The 13,918-nt window shown below is 43.6% G+C and overlaps 1 protein-coding gene across 2 annotated transcripts in view; it reads left to right on the forward strand.

The window, feature by feature from the left end:
- SCAI (suppressor of cancer cell invasion) overlaps positions 1 to 13,918 on the forward strand; it is a 107,428-nt gene that overhangs the window by 45,565 nt on the left and 47,945 nt on the right. For both annotated transcript variants that reach the window (XM_073313759.1, XM_073313760.1), the window contains exon 3: positions 1,610 to 1,741. In XM_073313759.1, the coding sequence (XP_073169860.1) occupies positions 1,610 to 1,741 (132 nt within the window). The remainder of the gene's footprint in view (positions 1 to 1,609; positions 1,742 to 13,918) is intronic.

Here is a 13,918-nt window from a genome sequence, read left to right on the forward strand (position 1 = left end):
TGATTGATATGTTTTGAGCTCTTGCATATTGTCTGGCATCACACAGGAGTAATTAATTGAAAATCAGTTGGACAGATGTTTCTTAACTTTCCCCTCTGAATCTCTTCAGCAATTGGTCTGTGCAATGCAAACCACATTCTAGTGATAAAGCTATGTGTGTCATTATGTCAGCATGTGAGAGAGGAAAGTGAATACATGCTATGCTGCCCCTTGCCAAACACAGGCAGACACAAAGTTCCTTGTTTGGTGGGACATGTTCACTAACGGATCCTTAAAAGGTGAAGGAGGGAGTTGCTATTTTGCTTAGTACTTGGCAATGCATGAAATGGTGTCACAGGAAAGTATAACCAAAGTCTGGTTGAGTTGAGGGTTTGGCATGGTGTTGATGGGAAAATAATTGCAGTTACTTTCCAGTGTCTGCATATAAGCTTCCCTTTTGCCATACTTACAGGGCAGGCCCTGCTACCTCTTGGCCTGAATTGGGGGTTGCAGATGGCTGCTCATATACAGTCATTGCACAATGCTCCTGTGCAAATGGAATTTATCTTAAATCTCTGCCCTTCCCGCAAAATAAACCCATTAGTTTGCCAGATTCCATAGAGATGCCAAAAAGACTTGGTCCTCTCTCTGTTTTCCTAATAATGGCATGTGTTTACCCAACACAACACAAAGTTTCTAAAGAGCATAGATGGGCCCCAAAGTGGTTAGCCATTTAAAGTGCGGCACATCTTATTGCAGGTGTTAGAACCTGTAGCTCCCTGTTCACTCTTGGATGATCATAGCAACAATCTTGCTGTGGATTAATTTCAAACGGGTTTCCCAAAAAGATCACTGTATCCTTATAACTCTTTTACACCTTTACTCAGTTTTAAGTCTAGCCACACTATAGATCCTTGCTATGGTATAACTGTGTGTACGAACACCGTTCTTGCACAATATGAAGTTGTGCACAGATGAATAATAATTAAAAAAAAATCAGTGTTTGTGTAGGTCTTCTTGTGGGGTTGCAGCCCACAGAGTTGACAGAGAGAAGAAATGCGGTGGAACAGATATCATTTTGGGCAGGTCTTCCTGACAACACAGCTGATGTCCTCATGCTGTCCTACAGTGATGAACAGTGAACTACAGGTTCCAACAAATGTAAAAGCAAAGGAAATGTGTCCCAACACATGTAGTAAACAGATTTAGGGCCTGGGTCTCTTCTCTCTCTAAACATTGCTGTGGGGCAACCACATCACTTCGCTAATAGACAAACCTAGAGAGAGGAGTTGTCAACATCAAGTTTTGTTTACACACAATCCTTTTTATTTGTGGTTCGTTGTTAATAGTCCTGTCAACAAGTTATTTTATTTCATGATTATGCCATTTTCATTTGCTCTGTTAACTAGTGAGCCACGCTGTAAATATCCCCATGCTTTGTTAGGGTTTTCTGATCCTGAGTTGATATTCCTATTGTGACTTTCAGTGAGCCTCAAAGAAAGTAACCTGTGGGAGAGTTGCATGTTTGATATGTTTCGTTATCCCTGTGAAACCATCATGCTTAAACCTGTCTTCTGAGTTCCTAGTTGCATGCAATCTTTATCTCATATAGATCTTGCCTTTATTCTAGGACTGAATTTGCCCTAAAAGAAATCATGTCATCTGGAGGAGCTGAAGATGATATCCCTCAGGGAGAGAGGAAAACGGTCACAGACTTTTGTTACCTACTGGATAAATCTAAACAGCTCTTCAATGGCTTAAGGTTAGTGGATTTGTAGTGCTACACAAGTGAAAGCAAATTACCCTCTTTCTCCTTAGGGACAACATTGTAACCCAGATGTTGGTGCATGAACAATGCTGAAGTTTGTACAGTATACAGTGCGTACAGCAAACCAGAAGTAAATGGTAATTTCTTGTTTTTAAAACAAAATAATTAAAATGTTTATGTTGGGGTAGGGAAAGGATTGTGCATACACATTTATTATGGTTTTGCATACATTTTTGTTCCGAGTTGCAGGAGCTGAGACCAGTTCCTATATAAGGCCACTTTATCTCTTCTATTGTTGTAAGAATTCTTTTCCAGATTCCTACAACAGTGCGCACTCTGGAGTGCTGCACAGCCATTTCTTGGGCTTCTGAGAAGGAGTTAGATCTGTGGAAGGCTACTGCATGTAGTTGGGTCCCTTATTTTAGATCTCCGTTTACACTGGGCATCTGATGGTTGAAGACTAAAGGCCGTAGTTTTTCTTGTATTATAGTAGGGCTTAGGACCTGCAGCAAAGAATATGGGCCCAACTGCACAAGGCACTGTGTAGACAAATTGCAAAGAAGACAGTCCCTGTATTCACTTGTGAGCTGATGCAATTTGTACACGGCTGTAAGCCACTGCTAGTCTATCATAGCATAACTATACAGAACAAATTAGTGTGGTTGCATTGATGTGATGTAAATATTACTGATGTAGGACTACAGAACTAAAGTGGGAATGTGTTAACCTTCCCCTCCAATGGCCTATTGTTAAGTAAGACAGCCTATAAACTTGCATCCACAGATTCCTTTGCAGAAATCTGTGTGGCTACTTGGGTTTCTTGTGTGTTGCCAGGAATGGAAATGACTGACAGTCTGTGGATGGAGATGGGATTCTGTTCTTTCCTGCTATATAACAAGTGTCTTTGTGAGTGGGCTTCCTGAATTGACAGTTATAAAACTGAACTAAGAAATACTGACACTTGTGGGCTCCTCTCTCCAGTTCTAGTTCTTTATATTCAGGGACATTATTTTTTTCCATTCCCTTTATATTTAATCTCCTTATAAAAGCAAAGATTGCACGGGGGCGGAGGGGTTGAGTAACTGCGTTCCTTACCTTTGAATTTATTATTGGTGTTGGGGGTGTGTTGGGGGTGTGGTTTTTTTTTGTTTTTTTTTTGGTATTTGCTTAGATTACCCTGCCCGCAAGGAGCTTACTTTCATCTCCTCTCCATTCTCTACCTTGCCAAATGTGGTGTTGGAGCTCAACAAATGAAGAATAACTTGGTTAGTTCAAAAATGCACACTGCCTAAGAAGCTACTAAGCTGCAGATCCAATTTCCATGTGCAGCACTTATGGTTTTCTATAGTGCCCATCTGGGTAAGTGTGCCTAAAACTTGCTGGTGTGGAAATTCCACATGCCTGATTGTTGACTGACCCCAGGGTTCAGAACACTTTTAAAGGTGCAGGCAAATTCTAGGAGTCTAGCCTGACTAAAGAGACTCATAACAGTTGTGCGCTTTCACTTGATTACCATGCACATTGTAGGGAGAGGGGTCACTTTGGATGAGCTGTTACCAGCAGGAGAGTGAGTTTGTGTGTGTATGGGGGTGGGGGGGTGAGAGAACCTGGATTTGTGCTGGAAATGGCCCACCTTGATTATCATACACATTGTGAAGAGAGTGGTCACTTTGGATAAGCTATTACCAGCAGGAGAGTGAGTTTGTGTGTGTGGTTTTTGGAGGGGGGTGAGGGGGTGAGAGAACCTGGATTTGTGCAGGAAATGGCCCACCTTGATTATCATACACATTGTGAAGAGTGGTCACTTTGGATGGGCTATTACCAGCAGGAGAATGAGTTTGGGGGGGGGGGGCGGAGCGGAGGGTGAGAGAACCTGGATTTGTGCTGGAAATGGCCCAACTTGATGATCACTTTAGATAAGCTATTACCAGCAGGACAGTGGGGCGGGAGGAGGTATTGTTTCATGGTCTCTGTGTGTATATAATGTCTTCTGCAGTTTCCACGGTATGCATCCGATGAAGTGAGCTGTAGCTCACGAAAGCTCATGCTCAAATAAATTGGTTAGTCTCTAAGGTGCCACAAGTACTCCTTTTCTTTTTGCGAATGCAGACTAACACGGCTGTTACTCTGAAACCTCTAAATAGATATTTTTTTTGCATTAAACTATGTGTTGCAAATGTTTGCCACCCAGAGAGTCATAGAGTTAACGGTCAGAAGACACTACAAGATCATCTAGTCTGACCTCTTCTACATCACAGGCCACTAACACCCTCCAGCAGCTGAAATTAAGACCCAAGTATTACAACCCACAGGAGCCTAACTACTGTGTACCACAGGTAGAGAATAGAAGACACCGAGGAGCACCAATGCCTGAGGCCCCTGCAATGGGTTATACCCAAATAATCCTAGTAAGTGATCCACACCCATACACTTGCAGAGAGAGGTTAAAACACCCAAAGGTCACTGCCAATCTGGCCTGCAGGGGAAAATTCTTTCCCGATCTGGCGTATGGCAATCAGAGAGGCAGTGTGGTCTAATGGCTTGAACATAGGAATAGAATCTTATCTAGCTCTGCCATAGGATTCTAGTATGACCTTGGACAAGTCAGATCATCTCTCTGTGCCTCAAGGTTCTCCAGCTATAAAAGGAGAGCAATAATATTTTTTGCCTACCTCCCAGGGGAGTTGTGGTGGTGTATTAGGTGGTGTTTTTGTAAAGTGCTCTTAGGAAGTGAAGCACTGAATGAGTGCTAAGTGTTATAGCTGCAGTATAAAGCTTAATCGGAATCCATGAAAAGCTAGTTACTGATAAGTTCTGTTCTTTAAGTCAGCTCAGGTAGAAGATGTGTACTGGAGAGTCCACTGTGTGCTAGCAGTGTATCTTATGGAATATGCTCAGTTTTCTCCCGATTGCCAAGGTGACTTTCAAAGCCTGCTTTACATATATAGTCTTCCTCCTGCATGTTGTTGGCTGCATCAGTGGCACTAACTATCTTTCTTCCTAAAGCCGTAACTGAAAAGATTTCTAGCTATGCTGTTGAGTAAAAGAGCCTGTCAGGGTTAATGGCTCTGAATTCTGACTTGCCTTTTCATGTCTATTTGTAGTGTTTATTCAGTATATTACATGTTTTAAAAACAAACCTTCAGCCATTTTCCTTACAAGTGCAAACTACCCCTCCCTCCACCCCCTCTCCAACAGTGGACCTATGGGCAGTTAAGCAACTGTCTCTTACAAGATCACCTGCATGCTGCCCTGGCACCATTCTAATTTAATAATGTAGCTGACAACCCTGTGGTAATAAGGTGGCAGGTGCACTATACTGGAAATGACTCTAATATCTTGCAAAGCGGCTCCACTCACCTTGCTCCCAAGAAACTCTGGTACACACCAGTTCTGAAACATTAGCTAAAAACACTCTGTGAAGTTGAGCAGGTTGTCTTGCTAATGTGAGATTTGCACATCCTGTACTTCTCGGAAAGAGCTTAGGGCTTGTCTGTTTGGAAAGTTAGCATGGAATTAGGTAGGGTGTGAATTTAAATCTATTACATAGCATACATTGCAAAAAGGCACTTATTGTGGAATGGGTGTCTACATGGGGAGTTAGTGCACAATAGTTATTCTGCTTTAAATTCACACCCTACCATATTTCACACTAACTTTCCCATGTAGGCAAGCCCTTATGTAGCAATCCTCCAAATATCGGGAGCATAGATTAATATTACAGGGGTGTGAGAGCCACACAGAGCAGCCTTCTTCTAAGATGGGTCAGCATCTCTTTTACTGATCTGGCCAGCTGAAGCTCCATTTTGACAGATCTGATTAGAGCTGGTGACTGCTACATGACTTTTGCCAGGTGGAATCTATAACCTCCTGTTGGAGCAGTCTGCTGGTTAGTTACATCTTCTCCAGTGTCTACTGTTTGCCTAGCACATCAGCAATAAAACACTGTTAGCTCCAACTTACAAGCCAGAAACAAATGTGTTAATGCTTTGTCTTTCTCTGAGTCAGCATATATAAGTATCAAAGAGTGCTTAACAAATGTCAGTGAATTAATCATCACAACACCTGTGGAAGCTAAATATTGCCCTTGTTGGAGGGGGAAAGTGGGGCACGGGGGGGGTAAGGGTCTTGCTGAAGGCCACCCATTGTGTCTGGGGCAGAACCAGAAATAGAACCTAGACTCCTTGACACCTTGTTCTGTGCAGTAACCACTAACCCAGCACTTCTCAGTCAGTAGGATGCAATGTGGGAAGTGGGTACCAAAGGAGTAAAGTTGCATGAGCAATGAAATCCTGCAGGCACTCCCTCTCCGATCTTGCTGCCGCCTTTGCCACCACCACCTTGGCTCTGTGCTTTCACTGATTCCTACCCAATCATACAACGATCTGTCTTTGCTCTCTTCTTCCCTCACACCACCCATTGCTCTGCACTAGGGCTCAGAAATGCATTTGCAAGGAACTGTAGAGCCAATTCTGCAACCACTGAAAGTATTATTCTCCTGCACCTGAACAGGCAACAAGCACCCCATTCCACTCCAGCAGACTGATACTCCACCCCCAAAGCAACAGCTCCCAATACTCTATCGACATTTTCCACAATGCTCAAGCTTCAGCACCCAAAAACAGCCTGTTGCTTCTTTCTAAGACCAAGATCCCACAATCGGACTCCAAAGGATTTTGGACACAGTGGCTTGCAAGATGACCTCAGCCTTTTTTAGGTTGCGGACCCAGACAGACTGAGAAGTATTACATGAGACTGTACTGCCGCTCTCTTCTAAAGCAAGTTTCTTTGCTTTTTAAAATATTTTTCTTAGGCTACTCTATTAGTGTTGACCTTCTTAAACCATTTTGATTAGTATATAAAGCAATCTTCTCATTGTGTGTGTGTGTAAAAGTGAGCTGGGTGCAGCTTTAAGGGTCAAGGCTGCAGAGTTTTGTTGTTAAAGGCAATAATTGTAGACTGTGATTTAGGTAACATGAATTCAGGAATAATGTCTGTCTCTGCTAGCTGACAACATGCCTTTTGAGCCTGACTGTATTTCAAGAGTGAAAGCATGTTGCTAATTGACACCCTTGTCTGCTGGTTTAAGTGAAAGTTAGGCTGATTGCATAGTCTGAAGAATGTGTGGCTTCCGCTTCTCTAGTGTGTGGTAAAGCAGCTGACATATAGCAGGTCGGGGATGTATTTGAAGGTCCATTTTTTTTTATTGATTGCATTTACATATATTGAAGTCAACCATGTTCGTCTATACTGGCATTAGAAAAGGTTCAGAAAAGGGCAACTAAAATTATTAGAGGTTTGGAACGGGTCCCATATGAGGAGAGATTAGAGGCTAGGACTTTTCAGCTTGGAAAAGAGGAGACTAAGGGGGGATATGATAGAGGTCTATAAAATCATGAGTGGTATAGAGAAAGTGAATAAGGAGAAGTGATTTACTTGGTCCTATAATATAAGAACTAGGGGCCACCAAATGAAATTAATGGGCAGCAGGTTTAAAACAAATAAAAGGAAGTTGTTCATTCAGCGCACAGTCAACCTGTGGAACTCCTTGCCTGAGGAGGTTGTGAAGACTAGGACTATAACAGGGTTTAAAAGAGAACTGGATAAATTCATGGAGTTTAAGGCCATTAATTGCTATTAGCCAGGATGGGTAAGGAATGGTATCCCTAGCCTCTGTTTGTCAGAGGGTGGAGATGGATGGCAGGAGAGAGATCACTTGATCATTACCTGTTAGGTTCACTCCCTCTTGGGCACCTGGCATTGGCCACTGTTGGTAGACAGGATACTGGGTTGGATGGACCTTTGATCTTGTTATACCAATAAAATAAAAACCAGCAGGATCTTATTAAAGGGAATAAGGCAAAATGCCACATTTATCGTGAATACAGAAAGAATCATAGTAAGCAGTTATAGCTATAACATTTAATTAAATTTCATATTTATTCACACATTCATTCATACACACACAGGTTCTGCAAGGTTGTTATCATAGTTACCAGCCTTAGAGTTGCTCGTGCCAAGCCACTGGCCAGGTGGCCTGGACATGAGGAGGGAGCAGGGCCTTGTCAGATGCTCATCTGATGCTCCTGGAAGTTGGTTTGCAGAATCAGACCCCAAAGTTCTCACTTTCTAGAGTCCATTTTTATAGGAATTTATTCCTATGCCAGTCTATGGAAATTGCTTCATCATGCTGTTGCTGAATCAATCAGCAGATGGCACATTCCTGACAGCTCCGTGCTGCCAGATGTTACCTTGTTGTTCAGTTCTCCCATCCTTGAGGCTGTTGGGTGGATTCCAGTCTGCCCTCTGGGGGTCCTCAGGTTGTTTCCACTTGAGGCTGCCTTTGGCCGATCGACACTGGATTCTTAGGCTCCCACCTCCCTGATCATTCATTTATTATCCACACCAAGCATCCATCACATACATGCTCTATCTCTATTTTAATCACAATTGTTAACAAAGCGAGATAAATACAACAAAAGGGCGGGGAGTCTGTGTACTGTTTCTGTTTCAAAGTATTGCTTTGAGTCTCTCTGTATGAGTAGTTACAAAGTATTGGTTTGAGAAAAGACTCCGTCTTAGGATGTACTAACACAATTAACTTGCAAGTTTCATACAGAGAGGGGGAGAAACAGTAAAAACAAGAGACCAAAAACCAAGAGGCCTCTTAATTAGTAATACCCTGGAATTTAAACTATGGGGAATTAAACTCATTTGTGATTTTAATACAGAACTTCTTTAATATGATCCAATATAACAGTCTGACCCAGTATGGCCATTCTTATGTTCTTATGTCTAAATGTCTTAACTGTTCAGTAGCTGAGGGAAGGGCATCAAGCAGCCATTGCCAACAGATGCAGCCTGCAAGTTTATGATCAAAATCTTCTAACTGGAAACCGTGGTAAAAGAGAGTCAAAAAGGTCCCACTAGTAGTTATTTGCAGCCTATTTGTTAACTCTACATTGAAAACTATTGTGTTTTGTCTATAGGTGGTGTGGGAGGTCAAAATTGGGGGGATTGGGCTTCAGATGTCTCACAAGATAAACAATGGCTGTGTTTGAAACCTTGCCACCTAGTACACCATCTGGAGGTGACTTTGAGGTTCTTTAAATGAATTGTCCAAAGGGCCGTGCCATGAGCTAAGACAGTAGATTGGTGGATTAGACACACTTTTAAACAGGTAGATGTGGCATGTCTTGCACCTTAAGGAGCAGATTCTGCAAGGCAGCTTGTCACCTCCTGTCAGAAGGGGCAAGGTGGGACAGGACCAGCAGCGAGCCTGGGTTGGTCGGTCTCATGATACTAGTGATTGTGTGCATAGTTTCATTTAGCTGACTGTTGACTATCCTTTGTGAGATGAGATGAGCCACACAGGGAATGATGCTCTGCTACAGAATATCTGTCTGGCTGTGCGGGACCAGGATTTCAGTCACTTAGAAGAAATCCTGAATGCGATGATGAGAGAGATGGCCCACTGTTATCAAAGATGGAAACTTTTAAACCAAGTACCAAAAAGACAGATTCCAGCTGTTTCCATATAAACCACACAAAGGCCAACGTTCAGCTTGACATTTTACTGAATGACATAGCTTGACCATGACCTAAAGTTGTGTATTTAGGTGTTACACTGAACCACACCTGGACATTCAAGAACACCTTACCAAGACCTCACTGAAAAAACAAAACACACAGCCTGACCAGCATACTAGCTGGTTCAATCTGGGGAGCCAATATGCAGACACTAAGAAGGTCTGGTGAAACATTTGATACAAGTCTTACTGAGGCAGTCTTCAGTGCCTTCAGGAAGAGATGTTACGTGAGCAGCATTGTTCAGGACAACTTGAGCAAATGTATGAGGGATCTGAGAGCAGGCAGATTGCAAAGATGGGGGTCCCTTTCAGCAGTTGTTAGAACGAATTAGCAAAGCAGCATTTATGCCTCCTAAATTGGATTTAATGGGGTTATGCCTTGCATCTTTCTGGGGTTTCCCCCAACACGTTAACAATACACCTTAAGATCCCCAAACATGAAGCTAGCCAGGTGGAGTAAAGGGCTGGGTGGTGGATTGGAACTGCACTTCTATGCAAATTATCTGGGTTCAGAAGCTAACCCCACTTGTTCGTTTGTTTTTTTTCTTGGGCCATCCAAACTGAGAATCAGTGCTCTCAGCCCAACCCTTGGGGAAAGCTGCTTGTGCAACTTAACAGGGACCCCTTTAGCCGAATAAATAGCTTCAGAGTGAATCTCCGCCAGTCCTTGCCTAGGATGGTGGCTGACGGTGGACTTCAGATTCCTCACTTTATACCTTCACCCTAAATGGCTGTCTGCAGTAGCAGAGAATTGCACAACCCAGAGAGGCAATCTTGAATCCGGTGGTGGTGGTGAATAGTTAAAACGTTGGTGAAACAGGAGTCATGAATCCCAAGTTCTATTCTCTGCTCTGTTAATGACTCCCATGTGACCTTGGAACAAGCCACTTTCTTTTGTGCCTCAGATAACATGCAGGCCATGTTTGAGATTACTTTGTTTTTAAGGGGTACAGAGTTATTTCCTGCTGGCACAGATTCATTGTCATGCCCAGGACACAGCTTAAGGTCATTGCTCAAGCTAACCTTATCTGTAGAGCAAGCCCTGACAAGGGTCAAATCTAGAATTATCCAAAGCAGCTAGTAAAGTTGAAAGTCTTGCCATCTTGTCCAAGCCAGTGAAAGATGCTTCAGGAATTTTGAGGTGCTTGTGGGATAGTGGTTCAAGCACTCACAATGTGACATGGGCATGCTTGTTCCAGAATGTAGGGAATTCCCTCTAGGCTGATGTTTGTGTTAGAAGCTTTATTTCTTAACTTCTTTGTAGAATCTCTTGAGCAACACTTACCACAGCCACTATTTCCCTGGCAATTCAGCATCTTACTGGTCTGAGTAATACTGTGTGTTGGGGGCTGCATGGACTGCTGATACGCAAACACAGATGGTTAGTAAAGATGTTCTCTTCCCTTTTCTCATAAACTATTGATAATCCTACAATTTGCTGTGTTAATTGGATTTCCAAACTCCAAACAGCCTGTGCTGCAAAATGTGAGTGATAAAGCAAATGGGAAGCAGACCAGCAAAAGTCCTCACTGACCTTATGCAGCACCCTAAGGAAGCATACTCTGGTACACCAGGACTGAAAGATCCTGAGTCCCAGGTTTCTCAGTTGGCTTCTGGCACCATATGTCCCATCCTGTCATGCTCAGGTCATAGCATGCTTGTGGCTGTAGCCCTTGGAGCCTGTAGGGAATAAATCAGAACTTCTTGTGTCTTGGTGCTTGAGGAAAGTTCAGGCTCAGAACCTGACGGATGCTGGGATCTGCTACAGTACCATTAAGTGTCTTTTCTTTGAAAAAGCCTTTGGTACAGCTACATGCTGTGTTAAATTTCCAGCTGATTGAAAGAGGATCAGGATTTTGATACTGTAACTGGTATGCAGGGGGAAAGAATTATTTCTCACCCAGCTAGGAAGTAGAAAAATACCAATGGGTTTCAGCAATCAATGTAAGAGGATGGACTCCAGTCACCAGGCTCAGACTGTTTCTCAAGGTGACCATTGGTCGTATTTGAATATGCCACTTCATGGGTTCATCTGAAGTAAAATACACAACTAATGCAGTCTCCCCTTGCACAGAAATCAATCACCATTTCACCCATAGTGCTCCTCACAGCTGCAGTTTCTGTTGGCTTAGGGTTTGTGGTGAAGCATTGCTATAACATATCTCTGCATGATACCTCCTGAGCAAGTTACCTGTCCCGTTCTGGCTTGCCTGGAAAAGGCAGAGTGTCCTCCTGATTCCTGATCTCACCACTGGCTCCTCCCTGTAGGTTAATGTATGCATCGGTAAATGCCTGACCTGTTTGACTAAGGTAATGGTTTCTGCTGCTTTGTGGACAGGGGCTTAACCCACACAATGTTTCATGCTGGGGGTTTCCTTCCTGAAAATTCTTCTGGGCGTTCGAACTGCAGAAAGCCAAGCCTATGGCTGTGTGTTGGCAGCTGTTTCACTCTTTCTGCTGCCAGAATGGCAAGAGCCCAGCCTGCCACCTCTTTGTTTCTATAGTATTTCCTTCCTCTCTTCCTAATTCAGTTGCCAAATACAGCATTGAGAAAAACCTGTTATAAAGGTTGTTGCTCCCAAGTATATATTATGCTCTTAGCAGTGGGTAAGGGTGTTGCTTCCTTTTTGTGACTATAGCTGCTAGAATTATTTGTATTTGAGTGGGGGGGGGAGGAGATATGTCTGTAGCACTTACCTCCCTTAATAAACATCCTTAGCTATACGTTTAAAAACAGAATTAATTGCAGATGTCCCAGTCTGTATCCCCTTTGCTTTCCCTTGTCTTGGAATAATGAAGGAACGTGCTAGGAAGTGCCTAGCTGTGGGATTTCCAGCCTCTTCATTGCTTCTAGTAGTCTCACTTGTTAACTGTTGAGTTCAGTGCTATGGAAAGTGAGAAGATGCTGTCCTGGAGGAGCTTGCAGTCTAGCAATAATGTTTTGCTCACTGTGTGGCCTGCAAGAACATGCTTTACTGGAAGAGATGGTAGCATTTTCCTGTTTCTCCCAGAATTCCAGTAAGATGCACACTGCTTTTCAGGGACTCAGATCAAACCCTCTTTGATTTTGTTCTATACTGTCTGCTGTGGCTCTTAATATTATGATATTTCCTCATATTTGCTGTGTAAATGTATTAGGAAGGCAGAGCCCTTCTCCCAAAGCTCAATCTAATGATGGACATGAGAATACAACTGTGTGTGTGTGTGTGTGTGTTGGGGTGGGGAAGGGAATCCAGTGAGATAGGTGGGCAAGGGTGATAGAACTAGACGTGACTAAATTGTGTGCAGAGCTGCTAAGTGTATACAACTCCCACCCCATCAAAATCCCTTCCAGTTCCCGCTTCCTTCCAAAATCAAACTTCACTCCCTCACTATCCAACCCCCATCCCCAACTGTCTCTCTGTTTCCCATTCTGAGCCTAAGCTGCATGCTGTGCAACACTCCTCCATCTACTTTGTCCTCACTCCACTTGACAACCCTTGGCTTCTCTGACTAGGGACCCAAAAAGGGAGCCAGCCAGTCAGGCAGCGGCACAGGATACAGCAAACAGAGCTGTAAACAGGGGAGTTTGAGGGGGAGTTTGTCTTGTGGTGCTTGTTGGGGGGTTGTTTTTGCTGTAGGTGGTGGTCGTGTTTTGGTGTGGTTTGTGTTTCCCAGATTAACAGGGATTAGGTGGGAAGGCTATGACAGATACAGAGGCAGCAGTGGGAGTGACCCATGTAGTGGAAGACACAATGAGGATGACTGGATGTAGAAGCTGCGGTATGTACATGATCCTGGAGGGGATACCTGGTAAGCGTTTTGTCTGCATGAAATGCTGTCTGATAGAGCTGATGGAGGAAAAGATCGGAAGTTTGGAGATGCAGGTGGAAAATCTGGTTGAGTTTAGAAAAGGATTCGAGCAGATTATGGAGCAAAGACATGAGGTATCTGAAGGGAAAAGCTCAGATTTGCAGATGGTAGCAGGACTGAGGAATTCTGAGGGGAGACTGGGTGAGGAAAGTGGTCAGTGGAAGCATGTGACTAAAAGAACCAGGCAGAGGAAAAGATGGGCTAGTGAAGGAGAAATAGAGCTCAAGAACAGGTTTGCAGAGTTGGAAAATGAAGAAGGGGCTCAGCAGGTGGTCACTGAAGGTGGAAGGGCAAGGAAGAAGAGAAGAACGGCTAGTCCTTTACGAAAAGGGGAAGAGTCAATGGAGACTAAACCAAATGTGTGCCCCAGGAGGATACAGGATGGGTTGAAGAGGATTACAAGGGAGAATAGGAATGGAAAGAACTTGCAGCCAGAGGGAACAGGGGATAGACTGGAGAATAGCACCGTCACCAGGAAAAGGCAGGTCTATGTGATCGGGGACTCTTTACTGAGAAGAATAGACAGGCCTGTAACCAGAGCTGATCCAGAGAATAGAAGGGTATGCTGTCTTCCAGGTGCTAAGATACGGGATGTAGACCTGAGGTTGAAAAGGATCCTAAAGGGAGCAGGAAAGAATCCCCTAATTAACCTTCATGTGGGAACAAATGATACGGCTAGATTCTCGCTGGAAAGTATTAAGGGAGACTATGCTAGGCCGGGGAAGACGCT

Source organism: Lepidochelys kempii, chromosome 16 (genome assembly GCF_965140285.1).
Source record: "Lepidochelys kempii isolate rLepKem1 chromosome 16, rLepKem1.hap1, whole genome shotgun sequence".
In the NCBI taxonomy this organism is placed as follows: Eukaryota; Metazoa; Chordata; order Testudines; family Cheloniidae; genus Lepidochelys; species Lepidochelys kempii.